The 14,187-nt window shown below is 36.5% G+C and overlaps 1 protein-coding gene across 5 annotated transcripts in view; it reads left to right on the forward strand.

Annotated features, from left to right (window-relative positions):
• RHOT1 (ras homolog family member T1) overlaps positions 1-14,187 on the forward strand; it is a 60,459-nt gene that overhangs the window by 9,934 nt on the left and 36,338 nt on the right. For 4 of the 5 annotated variants that reach the window (XM_069482270.1, XM_069482273.1, XM_069482272.1 and 1 more), the window contains exons 2-6: positions 8,659-8,717; positions 11,087-11,168; positions 13,332-13,375; positions 13,717-13,770; positions 13,924-13,976. In XM_069482270.1, coding sequence (XP_069338371.1) covers positions 8,659-8,717; positions 11,087-11,168; positions 13,332-13,375; positions 13,717-13,770; positions 13,924-13,976 — 292 coding nt within the window. The remainder of the gene's footprint in view (positions 1-8,658; positions 8,718-11,086; positions 11,169-13,331; positions 13,376-13,716; positions 13,771-13,923; positions 13,977-14,187) is intronic. The other variant, XM_069482275.1, reaches the window with a different exon arrangement.

Genomic DNA, 14,187 nt, shown 5'->3' on the forward strand with positions numbered 1-14,187 from the left:
TACTTCCTGCACCTTCCCACCCCTGCTTCCTCTGCTATATTTTATGGATGAACAAACTGAAACTTGATTACTTGCCCAAGGAAACACAGCTATTAAGTACTAGAACTAAGGTTTCAACCCAATTCTGTCTGATTCCAAAGACTGTGTTTTTTCTTCTTTTTTGATGAATCATTTATATAAAAGGTAAAAAGAATAATAAAACAACTACCCATCACTCAGCTGAAGAAGTAAAATATTACCAGTTGACACTCCCTTCCCATTTTATTGTCCTCTTTTTCCCTCAGAAGTAATCATCCACTTTCCTGAGTTTCAAATCTGTGCTCTTAACCACTGAGCTATACAGCTGCATTTATTAAGTGCCTTATGATTTTCTGGGAGCTAGGGATTCAACAATGAACAATAAGTTATGTTCTCTGCCCTCGAGGATTTTCCTATAGGTGACAGTGAAATACTTGTTCCTTAATCTTTCTGGAGATGCTCAGTGGCTGGTTGGAAATGTCATACTTTCATCAAGGAGGTCTAAGAAGTCCTAGAGGAGATCACTGGTGGTATGCCAGAAGGTTGCCTAGATATCTCACAGGTGAAACACTGTCTTAAGAGTACACACTACTTAACTGGATCACTGATTATTAATTTATGTTTAGAGACTTCTGGAAGAAATAGATACCTTTCTTTCTTTTCTTCCCTTCCTTTTCCTTCTCTTCCCTTCTCTTTCCTCCTTCCCCTCCCCTCCTTCATTTTTAAATTACATGCATAATTGAACGTAGCACTTGATCCATGCATTTATGGAAATTTTGTCTTATTTAATACATTTTTTTGTCTTATCCCCACATAGTGTCTAAAACTAAACTTCGTACATATAAGACAATCAGGTAAATAATTATCAAATGAACTAATAGTAGAAGTCTGCACAAAAAAGATAGGTCATATAGAAGTGTAAATTAATACTCTGTATGTTCTTCTAATGTTTTTCCTAGTTTGATCCAGGCAGGGTGCAGATGTATCTGGGTGGAAATAGTGATCTTGGGTAGAAAACCTATTACAGTGTTTCTGTTTTTTTTAAGCTATAACTTAAAAACCTTTCATGCCCTCTGACACTGAGTGTCCTACAACTCAGTTCCATTCTAACACTACCCACAGTTAGCATCAGATTTCACCAAAGAGCAAGTTTCCCAAAAAGATTGCCCTTACTTCAGACGCCAGGTGCAAGTGGGACCCTTAAGTGCCCTTAAGTTACCTGCACTTCAGCCTGGCTGAGTCCAAATTCAGGGTTTCCCACAACCCCTCAAGTTCAGTTATTCCCTAGAATAACTCATAGAACTCAGGAAAGTGGTATACTTAAAATTATACAAATGAACAGCCAGATGAAGGCACACATAGGGAAAGGTCTGGAAGGGCCCTGAGTGCAAGAGCACTCCCCCATCCAGTCAAGGCGCACCATCTTCCTGGTTCATTGACAGGAAGCTTTCCTGAGCTTTGATGTCTAGAGTTTTTATATGGGGTTTCATTTTGTAGGGATGATTTAGTAAATCATTGGCCATGTGCTTGAACTCAGTCCCTGTTTTGTCTTTGGAGGTTTTGAGTTGGGGCTGAAAGTTCCAAGCTTCTGATCATGTAGTTGGCTTTTCTGGTGACCAGCCCCCATCCTTAAGCTATCTTGCTCCATTCCCCCTCCTCCCTGAGTCACCTCATTAGGATGATGAACTCTAGTGCGGCTGAAAGGGGCTCATTATTCATAACAAAAGACGCTCCTATCATTCAGGAAATTCCATGGGATTCTGTAGCTCTATGCCAGGAACTGGGGACAAAGACCAGATGTATTTATTATATCACACTCTCCTTAATATTATTTGAAATTTCAACATTTTTTTTTTTTTACTAAAAACTAATCAAACAAAGTAATTTTAGAACTTTTTTTGAATTGCCTCAGCAGTTACCTGCTATTCACAGCTCTCCAATTGCTTTTAAGGAAAGCTTTTAATGGGAGTTCCAGAAGCTCCAGGAGGTGGGACCGATTTCCCTAGCAGTAGTGCTGAAGCTATAGCAATACTACTGTTGTGCTTCAGGAAAGTGAAAGCAAGTCACAAACTTCAGTCTGATTGAAGTGTCAGAGGTCCTTCTTCCATTCCTATAAAATTAGGAAATTTAGTTCATTATCCAAGTGTTTCCAAATATTTGGTTATTGTGTTAATGTGACTCATACCTTCAATATATACCTTATATATAAATTATAATTCAATAAAAATTATGTGGCACAGGAGTAGTTCAAAGGAGGAAGTAGAAGAATTGAGAGCTACAGTATGTCTGGAATGTCTTCAAGGATGAGGTAGATTTGAACTGCCTTTGAAAGGTGATTAGGATTTGGAAAAGTAGAGAGGAAGGGAAGGACATTTTAGATGAGGAAAACCATGTGAGGGGGACAGGATTCATTGTAGCAGAATGGCCTTATTTGAGCAAATTGTGCCTGTGAGGAATAGTGGGAAATGAGATTAGATAGGTGAGTTGGAGTCAGATTATATATGATTTTCAAAGGCCAGTAGAATGGTTTCACCGTGCTGTGGTAGGTAATTGAGAGTCAAAGAAGTCTTTTGATTAGGTGAGTTAGAAAATGAGAAGAGTGTGTAAGAAAAATGGACTGGTATTTGTATTGTTGGTAGATTAATAAGGGAAGAGACTGAAGCAGGGGGTAGAAAGTTGGCAACTGGGAGTTATTTTAATAAAAGTACCATAATTAGGGAAATAGAGGAACAAAGAGGAAGAAATGAATATTAGAAATTTTAAAGGAAAATTTGGCAGATCTTGACTGCTAAATATAGAGGAAACATGAATCAGAGATGGTTACAGTTTTTGAATTTTTCTTTTTATCCTGATGTGTAGATGGTGTTAAATAACTATGTAAGTCTATTAGAATGTAGTATGCATAAAAGTAGGGAAGACGTAGTCGCCATGATCAGTGGTTTCCCCATCATCAGTAGTGGTGCCTGGCATGTAGACGTGTTCCAGAAATATTTGTTGAAATGATGAAAGAATGCATTTAACCTGTCAACCTTTGGGTGAATTTCAGTTGCCTTGTGTTAATTTAGAACATGCCAATTTTTACTACCAAAAAATGACTTTTAAAATAATATTTATTGATCTTTTCTAGTAGCAAAAATTTTCTTTATTTTAGAAAATCTATGACTTGGAAATTCACGCTGAGAAAAAAAAGAAAAAAATCTTGAAAATATGGAAAAGTACAAAAAAGAAAATTGCAATTACATTTACTTCAGAGGTAACCACAGTTGGTGTATATGTTTTCCAGGGTTTTTTTCTATGTACTTACATATTTATTTATAAAATGGGATCATATTGTACACGTTGATTTATACCTGTATAAAGGTCATTTTTAAAAGTAAAATGGTCCAGACACGGTAGCTTATACTTGTAATCCCAGCTACTTGGGCGACTGAAGCAAGAGGTTCGCTTTGATCCCAGGAGTCTGAGGCTGTAGTGAGCTGTGATCATGCCACTGCACTTCAGCCTGGGCGCCAGAGCAAGACCCTATCTAAAATAAATACATAAATAAATGGAAAATGGAAAAATTTGAGCCTCCAAATAATGACAACAGTAGATTACAACCTATAAAATAATAGGATAATATGAGAATCTATCCAGTCCATGCTCATATATACAGGCATACCTTGGAGATATTGCAAATTTTGTTCTACACCACAGCAATAAAAAAGTTATATGCACTGGGAAACTACACTGTACTATAGTCTATTAAGTGTGCAATATCATGTCTTAAAAAAATGTAGTTACCTTAGTTTAAATATACCTTATTGCTAAAAGAAATGCCAACCATCGTCTGAGCCTTCACAGTGAGTCATAATTTTATTTGCTGGTGAAGGGTCCTACCTCAGTGTTGATGGCTGCTGAATGGTCAAGGTGGTTGCTGCTGGAGGTTGGGGTGGCTGTGGCAATTGTTAAAAATAAGGCAACATTGATTGACTCTTCCTTTCATAAAAGATTTCTCTGTAGCATGTGATGCTGTTTGATAGCATTTTCCCACAGTAGAACTTCTTTCAAAGTTAGAATCAATCCTCTCAAACCCTGCCACTGCTTTTATCAGCTAAGTTTATGTAATTCTCCAAATCCTTTGTTGTCATTTCAACAATGTTCACAGCATTTTCACCAGAACCACATCTCAAGAAACCACTTTCTTTGTTCATGCATTATAAGTAACTCCTCATCTGTTCAAGTTTTATCTTGAGATTGCAGCAATTTAGTCACATCTTTAGACTACACTTTTAATTCTGGTTCTCTTGCTCTTCCCACCACATCTGCAGTTACTTCCTCCACTGCAGTGTTGAACCCCTCAAAGTCATCCATAAAGGTTGGAATTAACTTCTTCTAAACTCCTGTTAATGTTGATATTTTGACCTCCTTTCATGAATCACAGATTTATAATGGTGAATTCTTTGGCGTTTTATTTATTCCTAGAGAGAGAGAAAGGAAGGAAAAAATTTTAAAAATAGTTATAAAGAAAAAAACATAGATAGGTGAATTCTTTCTAGAGAGTTTTCAGTTTACTTTGCCCAGATACATCAGATGAATCACTATTTATGGCAGCTATAGCCTTATGAAATGTGTTTCTTAAATATTAATAATATGACTTGAAAGTTGAAATTACTTCTTGATCTGTGGGCTGAAGAATGGATGTTGTATTAGCAGGCATGAAAACAACATTAATTTCCTTGTACATCTCCATTAGAGTCTTGGGTGATCTTGGGTGCATTGTCAATGAGCAGCAATGTTTTGAAAGGAATCTTTTTTGTGAGCAGTGGGTCTCAACAGGGGGCTTAAAGTATTCAGTAAGCCATTCAGTAAACAGAAGTGTTGTCATCCAGGCTTTGTTGTTCCACTTGTAAAGCACAGGCAGGATAGATTTAGCATAATACTTAAGGGCCCTAAGATATTCAGAATGGTACAGGAACATTGGCTTCAACTTAAGGTCACCAGCTCCATTAGTCCCTTACGAGAGTCAGCCTGTCCTTTGAAGCTTTGAAGCCAGGTATTGACTTCTTTCTAGCTCTGAAAGTCCTAGATGGCATCTTCTTCCAATATAAGGCTTCCATCTACACTGAAAATCTTGTTTAGTGTAGCCACCTTCATCAATGATCTTAGCTAGATCTTCTGGATAACTTGTTACAGTATTTGCTGCTTCACCTTGCACTTTTATGTTATGGTGATGGCTTCTTTCCTTAAACCCTTTCTTCTGCAGCTTTCTCACCTCTCTCAGCTTCACAGAATTGAAGGGAGTTAGGGTCTGCTCTGGATTAGGCTTTGGCTTAAGGGAATGTTGTGGCTGGTTTGATCTTCTATCCAGACCACTAAAACTTTCTCCATATCAACAATAAAGCTGTTTCACTTTCTTGTCATTGGTGTATTCACTGAAGTAGCACTTTTAATTTTCTTCAAGAACATTTCCTTTGCATTCACAACTTGGCTAACTGGTACTATCCATCGATCTCAGCTTTCAACATGCCTTTCTCACTAAGCTTAATCATTTCTAGCTTTTGATTTAAAATGAGAGATGTGCAACTCTTCCTTTTACTTGAACACTAAGAGGCTACTGTAGGGTTATAAATTGGCCTAATTTCAGTATTGTTGTGTCTCCGGGAATAAGGAAGCCCAAGATGAGAGAGAGAGAGAGAGAGAGAGAGAGAGAGAGAGACAGGAGAACAGCTGGTCACTGGAGCAGTCAGAACACATACAACATTTATAAATTAAATTCATTGTCTAATATGAGCATGGTTCATGGTGCCCCAAAACAATTACAGTACTAACAGGTGCAGGTGCCTGTAGTACCAGCTACTTAGGAGGCTGAGGTGGGAGGATTGCTTGACCCCAGGAATTCTGGGCTGTAGTGTGCTATGCCTTTCTGGTGTCTGCACTAATTTTGGCATCAATATGGTGACCTTCTGGGAACGGGAGACCACCAGGTTGCCTAACGAGGGGTGAACTGGCCCAGGTTGGAAATGGAGCAGGTCAAAACTCCTGTGCTGATTAGTAGTGGGAGGGTGCCTATGAATAGCCACTGCACACTCCAGCCTGGGCAACATAGCAAGACCCTGTCTCTTAAAAAAAAAAATAAGATCACTGATCACAGATCACTATAACAGATATAATAATAATGAAAAAGCTTGAACTATTGCGAGAATTACCAAAATGTAACCCAGAGACAGAAAGTGAGCATACATTACTGGAAAAATGGCACCAATAGACTTGCTCAAAACAGGGTTGCCACAAACCTTCAATTTGTAAAAAACACAGTATCTGCAAAGTGCAATAAAGTGAAACAAAGTACGCCTGTGTGCGTGTGTGTATGTGTATGTGAGAGAGAGAATCAGAAAGTTTTTCCTCATAGTAGAATGTGAAGTGTTGTAGAACTATTGATAGAAATAGAAAATCACTATCTAGTAACTACTACAGCAATGTTTGTTTCAAGCAAGAATCATCAATGAGTGCTGAGACTTGTAGGCAAAAGTTTGATGAGAAATAGGATATTTACATAACATCCTTATAAGATGCTTATTAAATATAAAGGGAAAAATAATAACTTCAGAATATAGAAACCTGGGAAACCACCCCATCCAAGTGATCACAGCTGACATCACCAGTAATGGGACAAATTGATGTTATCTGCCTTTTGCTGTGATGCACTGAGAGGGACACAGTATCACTTCTGGATTATTCATGCAAAATATGCAAAAACATTAAAAAATGTTAAGGTCATGAAAGACAGAAAGAATAAGAAACTCTTCCAGATTAAAGAAAGCTAAAGAAACATGACAACCAAGTGCAGTATTTGATCCTGGACCAGAAAAAAAATTTTTTTTTTCTTTTCTATAGAGGATAATAGTGGGACAAATGATAAGATGTGAATAAGGTCTGTAGGATTGTATTGGTGTTAATTTCCTACTCTTGATGCTATAGTATGGTTATGTAAAAGAATGATCTTGTTTTTAGGAAATATACACTAAGGTTATACTTACTCTCAAATGTTTTAAAAATATATGTGTATATATATGAGGGGAGATAATTATATGCAAATATGGTAAAATGTTAACCTGTGGGGAATCTTCGTAAAGGATAGACATGAATCCTTTGTATTATTTTTGAAATTTCTCTGTAAGTCTGAAATTTTCTCAAAATAAGTTAAAGAAAAAAAAAGTAAAACTGAGCCAGAGCTGATGAATTAGTCACCAGTGAATCAGTAAATATTTTAATTAGATGTTTATTATTTTTTCTTTTTTTTTTTCTCTATATATGACCTGAAGATTAATTAGCTGTTTAAAAAACAGTGCGTGTGTATGCGATCCATGCTGTCTTTAGGGGTCACCATTCCCTTTCGATATTATTAACTGTTAGTGATATTTTTTAAAGTATGACATAGTAAACAGAATGCATTGGTTTGGCCAGCCAGAGATGAGTCAGTTTGCAACTAACCTTTTTTTCTTTTTTGAGGCAGGGTCTTGATCTGTTACTCAGGCTGCAATGCAGTGGCACTATCATAGCTCACTGCAGCCTTAAACTCCTGGACTCAAGTGATCCTCCTGCCTCAGCCTCCCCAGTAGCTGGGACTACAGGCATGCGCCACTGTGCCCAGATAATTTTTTATTTTTAGTAGAGACAGGGTCTTGTTCTTGCTCGGACTGGGAGAAATTTTTTAATGCTAGTATAAAATGAGTTTATTATTGCTATTTTTAAAAATTGTGCTAAATATATATAACATAATATTTATCATTTTAACTATTCATAAGTATACAATTCGGTGGCAGGAAGTACATTCACAATGTGTGTAATCATCACCACTATCTGTACCTAAAACTTTTTAATCATCCCCAACAAAAACTCTGTACCCATTATTCAATAACTCTTCCCTTCTCCCCTCCCAGGAGGTTTTTATGTATTGACATGGAATACTGCCTAAATGCATAATTAATTGATAAAGAATAACTGCATAGTAGTGTGAATACTCTGATTCCACTGTGGTAAACTATTATAAGTTAGCATAAGTATAGGAAAAATCTGGGAGACTATATATATTAAACTGTTAGTGGGGGATTTAATGGAAGACTTTTACTTTCACATTATATATTTTGGTAATTTTTTAAAAAACAATGAATATGTGTTACTTTTTTTTTGTGGGAGGAGACAGAGTCTTGGACTGTGACCCTGGCTAGAGTGCAGTAGCATCATCCTAGCTTACTGGAACGTCAAACCCCTGGGCTCAAGCAATCCTCCTGCCTCAGCCTCCCAAGTAGCTGGGACTACAGGTGTGCGCCATGACACCTGGCTAATTTTTCTATTTTTAGTATAGACCAGATCTTGCTCTTGCTCAGGCTGGTCTTGAATTCCTGAGCTCAAGCAATCTTCCCTCCTCGGCCTCCCAGAGTGCTAGGATTACAGATGTGAGCCACCACACCTGGCCAACTATGTGTTAACTTTTCTAAGCAGGAAAAAAGATATACTTTTAAGCATTATACTAAAACTTGGTAATTTGGATTCATTTGATTTTAGGTAACAAATAACAGACTTCCTTATGTGGTTGCTGAATTTGAGCTTATGTAGAATCTAAACACTTTATTAAAGTAATGATTTTTCTTTTCACAGCTAGAGTTGGGAAGACATCACTGATTATGTCTCTCGTCAGTGAGGAATTTCCAGAAGAGGTAAACATTTTATTTCTTTTCCATATTTAAAATTTTTTAAATTTATCAAAATTGAGTTAAAATGAAATAAACTCTACCTTTTTGTTGCACGTGTTTCCTTTCTGACAGATGTGACTTTTTTTTAACTGAAGGAAATGCTTTGGCGAGGACAGTTGTGACCTTTTAAAAGGCTCATATTAGTTTATAGAGGACATCTACGAAATATGGTGTAGAAGAAAGAACCAAACTACATCTAAGTTTGCCTAAGTCCTTTGCATTTCCTACCTTTGACCTTATCTAGGATATTTATTCTCTCTGTGACTTAGTTGTCTCATCTGTAAAATGGGAATGGAGGGGATATGATCTATCTAAGCTGTACAACCCTTTCTTAAAAATAAAATGTTGCTCATAGATTCAAAATATAAAAGATATGATGAGTGTTCCAGTTGAAATTAGGGTGAAAGATGTGGATCCCCGCTTGACTTCTGCCTGACACTCCCCAATCTTTGAGGTGTTTTGGTCAGAACCACTAAAATTCTGACACATATATTTGAAAACCTTTGATATTATCTGCCTGCTTTGCTTTACAAGTGATGAAACTAATTGATTCCACCTTTGCCTACCACAAAGGATTATTGTGGGTCTCAAATGAAATGAGCTTAATAGTAGTGAAGTGCCAACAAAAGTAGTAAGTGGTTTTATTATTACTGGCAGTATATTATATTTTGGAAATTCTAGTGAGGGGCTATTGGCTAAATCTTTATGTAAATTTAAGATATTGTTATAGGGAATGGGATCCAGGCAATGGGATAAAAATGATTTCCATGGATTTCTTACATAGGAGGTATTATTAGTGTCACAGTTTACATTTACCCTGTCTTTACATTATGTAGGAATATCTGTATAATTTCTTGTTCAGACAGGAATATGATGTGTTATGTAGTAGTGTTTTCAACATTTATAGCTACCACATGACTATTTATTGATGTTTTGCTTTTTTTCTTAGATGAGATAGTTACATAAGTAATTACTTAATTTAAGAAATGTATATTTTCATGTGTTGTTTGTGGAATCAGTAATGTTAATTTATAATCACTCGGTATAATACCTAAAAGTTTTCTGTGATAGTTTAACTTAGATCAAAATTGTTTTAGCATAGTCCTCTTGAGTGTTGGTAAGGTTTTTTAATTAATTAAAAAATCATATACCCTTTCTGAAAAATGGAATCATTAAATATCAGGCTCATGTAGCAAATCAGTTATCTCCTAGAAGAAATAAATTTTGATAATTTATTGGTTTATTTGAAATTATTTTGAATTAATTTAGCTCCTGATTTGCAGAGTATCTTAAGCCTTCAGCAAAATAGAATGATCAATACTTTGTGTGTTAGCTTAAAACAAACAAAAAATAGAATGAGCTGGGTGTGATGGCTCGCGCCTATAATCCTAGTGATTTGGGAAGTTGAGGTGGGAGTACAGCTTGAGGCCAAGAGTTCAAGACCAGCCTGGGTAATATGGGGAGACCTTGTCTCTTTTAAAAAAAAAAAAAAAGAGCATTCCTATAATTCTAGCACCCTGGGAGGCCTTGGCAGGAGGATTGCTTGAGCTCAGGGCCTCCAGACCAACCTGAGCAAGAGTGAGACCCCGTCTCTACTAAAAATAGAAAAATTAGTTGGGCATGGTGGTATGCGTCTGTAATCCCACCTACTTGAGAGGCTAAGGCAAGAGGATTACTTGAGCCTAGGAGTTTGAGGTTGCAGTGAACTATGATGTGGCCACCACATTCTACCCCAGGTGACAGAGTGAGACTCTATCTTTAAAACAAAAAGAAAGAAAGAAAAAGAAAAAAAGAAAACAACATATATAAAATCTACACTGGGTACAATGGCTCACACCTGTAATCCTAGCACTTTGGGAGGCTCAGGTAGGATGATCGCTTGAGGCCAGGAATTCGAGACCAGCCTAGGCAATATAGTGAGACCCCCATCTCTACAAAAAAATAAAATAAAAATATTAGCCAGGCTTGGTGGCTCACGCCTGTAGTCCCAGTAATGTAATCACAGCTCACTACAGCCTTGAACTCAGCCTCTTGAGTAGCTAGAATTCCAGGTGTGTGCTACCACACCTGGCTAAATTTTTTTTTTTTTTTTAGAGATGGTGTCTCTCACTATGTTGCCTCTGCTGGTCTCAAACTCCTGGCCTCAAACAACCCTCTTGCCTTAGCTTCCCAAAGTGCTGGGATTATAGGTGTGTGCCACTGCACCTGGCTGGTTTTTGGCATTTTGGATTAGGGATATTCAACCTGTACAGATAAATTTATATAATCTGTTCACAAGTTTGACTGATAATATCCAAAGGTTTTTCCTTTTCTATATTTGTTTGCAAATGAAGGTTCCTCCTCGGGCAGAAGAAATAACCATTCCAGCTGATGTCACCCCTGAGAGAGTTCCAACACACATTGTAGATTACTCAGGTAATAAATATCCTCTTGTAGGTAAAAGTGTAGGATTAACTACTCTTGGGAAAAGATACTTACTGAGATTTTAAAAATGTTCAAAGAAAAGTCGTCCTTTCTTTGTAGCAGTAAATGATCCTTTACGATTCTTGTCTCATATATGTCTCTCTGACAAACCCCACACCCCATCCAAAGCCTCTGTCTGGCAATTCTCTGTCCCCAAATTACTAAGTTGGGTTCCATAATAATACAAAGGAAGGAGGAATGGTAAATGACCAGCAGTCATTACCCTCCTTGAATTGACATGTTTGCAGAGAGAAGTTCTGGGTCAGTTTTGTTATCAGGCATTCAAGCATGCTCTTATGATTTAGAAGGAGTTCTGAATTTGAGAATTTGTTGAGTTCTGAATTTGCTCTTTAATTTGTCAATATTTTTGTTCCAAATAAGATAATAATTAAAACAATTGTCAGCTTACTCCTATTATTAATATATGATATTAGAAGCATATCAATATTGCTTTCAATAACTGAAAATTTTTTTACATACTACTGAACTATTAAATTATTTTGTTTTGTTCTAGAACTTCTTTTTTTAAAAATGGGCATAAATCATTGATAATACTTTGTTTGCTTAGCTAGTATTCCATATATTCTAAAAAAGAAACACTAGAACTACACTGTTAGATACCTGTGGCTATTAAACACTTGAATGTGACTATTCTAAATTGAAATGTGTTGTAAGTGTAAAATACAACTGGATTTTCAAGACTTAGAATGAAAAAAGGGTGTAAAATATCTCATTAGTCATTTTTCTATTGAGTACATGTTGAAATTTAAATATTTTTGATACTGGGTTAAATAAAAAATTAAGTTTACCTGTTTACTTACCTATTTTAAAGGTTACTACTAGAAAATTAAAAATTACAGATGTGAGGCTGGGCATGGTGGCTCATACCTATAATCCCAGCACTTTGGGAGGCCAATATGGGAGAATCACTTGAGGCCAGGAGTTTGAGACCAGGCTAGGCAATATAGGCTGTCTCTACAAAAAATTAAAAAATTAGCTGGGCATGGTGGTGCACACCTATAGTCTTAGCTACTCGGGAGACTGAGGTGGGAGGATTGCTGGAGTCCAGGAGTTTGAGGTTATAATGAGCTATGATCAGGTCGCTGCATTCCAGTCTGGGCAACAGAGCGAGACCTTCTCTCTTTAAAAAAAAAAAATTACTTACATGGCTTGCATTTTTGTTGGACAGTACTGTGTATTATAAACTGAGGGAGGATGAATGTCTTCTGTTACAGTCAGTCTCATAACTACTTTTATTTGCAGAATTATTCTTTTTCAATACATATAGCCACATAATTAGATTCACTTCAGTATTAGACTTGAAGCCTTAACCCATTGATTATGCAACATGTGGAAAGATATTAACTATATAGCCTGTTATTTAGCATCATATAAAATACCATTGAACTCATATATATCTTAGTTTATATGTCAGAAATAAGAGGCATTTATGGGGAAACATATGTAACCTAAGATAGTCTAAATATGTCAATAATTGCTTTGCTTATCAATTCTTTATTTCCTCATCCTAGCTGTATCGTCCATATCCCCTGCACCTATAGAATTGCAGACACGTCCACTCATTGAGACCAGTTCTAACTAGAGGTCTATGAGAGAATTCTTGACTCTTCATTATTATGCTACAGTTTTGCTTCTGGGCCATGGTTATTATTACTCCCATCTGCTATCTAGATCTTAAGCTTGTATTACCCAGATTTTCATCTGGCCTTTTGACTCTGTGTGTATAGACTCTTTGTCCAAGCTTCTCACTCTTCAGCACCTAGTCGTCTTGCTTGGGTTTCTGATCTCTTTTGTCTGACTCTTTTCAACTCTTGATCAGATGTCGGCCTAGATTTATTATATTACACAATGCCTCTGCTTTTCTGGGCCCGAGTTATCCCCTTGTAGACTCGTCTTTTAGTGCTAGCCAGCTACCTTATCATAGTTTAACTATTTCCTTCCCTTGGCTTGCCCTTGTGTTTGCCACCTTGTGTCCACTGTACCATGTCATTTTGAAGGATGTTGGATGAGTGTTGCATATATTTTATTTAACGTGACCATTAGTTTTTATGAAAGTATTTACAATATGGAGCATTGACTTTTTGTCATTTGTAGAAGCAGAACAAAGTGATGAACAACTTCATCAAGAAATATCACAGGTGAGTTTCAAAAGAAATAGTTGTAGGTTTGTTTGTTTTTTTTTTTTTTTTTTTTGTGGAAAAACAGTGATGATCCTGTAAGTCTACCTTTTTCGTTCTCTCACTTGCCAAGAGGGCTTTTTCAGTTGTTTGTTGTTAGTGCTGATACTGAGTATGCATTTTTGCTGTAAGTCCTTAGGGCCTGTTTCCTCTTAGAGGCAAGCTTTTTTTTTTTTTTTTTTTTATGAGTTTTTAAAGTGTTTTCTTCCCTTGCCTCAGATATATTAACTTTGGTAATTAAATGCTACTGTTTACATTTTTATGATTTAAAAATGCCATTAATTTCTTAAATTTCCTTCTAGGCTAATGTCATCTGCATAGTTTATGCCGTTAACAACAAGCATTCTATTGATAAGGTATGAATATGTGATCTTTTTTCCACTATATTTAAATTTCAATGGGGCACTTTCAAAGTTGATCCTCAGTTTAGAATTTCATGGGTCTAAGGGCAGAGTGCTTTTCAAAGAAGATCCTCATCATGGTTTAGCTCTTGTTAATTTTCATTTTAGGTAACAAGTCGATGGATTCCTCTCATAAATGAAAGAACGGACAAAGACAGCAGGTATTTTTTCCTCCCTCAAACTTTGTGTATTGAAAAATTCCAAACTTACAGAAAAGGTACAAGAAATAGTACATTGAACTTCTGTAAACCTTTCACATAGATCCAGCAGTTGTTAACATTTTGCCACATTTGCTTTATCTGTTGGTTTATCTTCCTGTTCACACATACCCACACACACCTTTTTCGAGGGAATCATTTGAGGTAATAAATA

This window comes from Eulemur rufifrons, chromosome 9 (genome assembly GCF_041146395.1).
Source record: "Eulemur rufifrons isolate Redbay chromosome 9, OSU_ERuf_1, whole genome shotgun sequence".
Taxonomy (NCBI): Eukaryota; Metazoa; Chordata; class Mammalia; order Primates; family Lemuridae; genus Eulemur; species Eulemur rufifrons.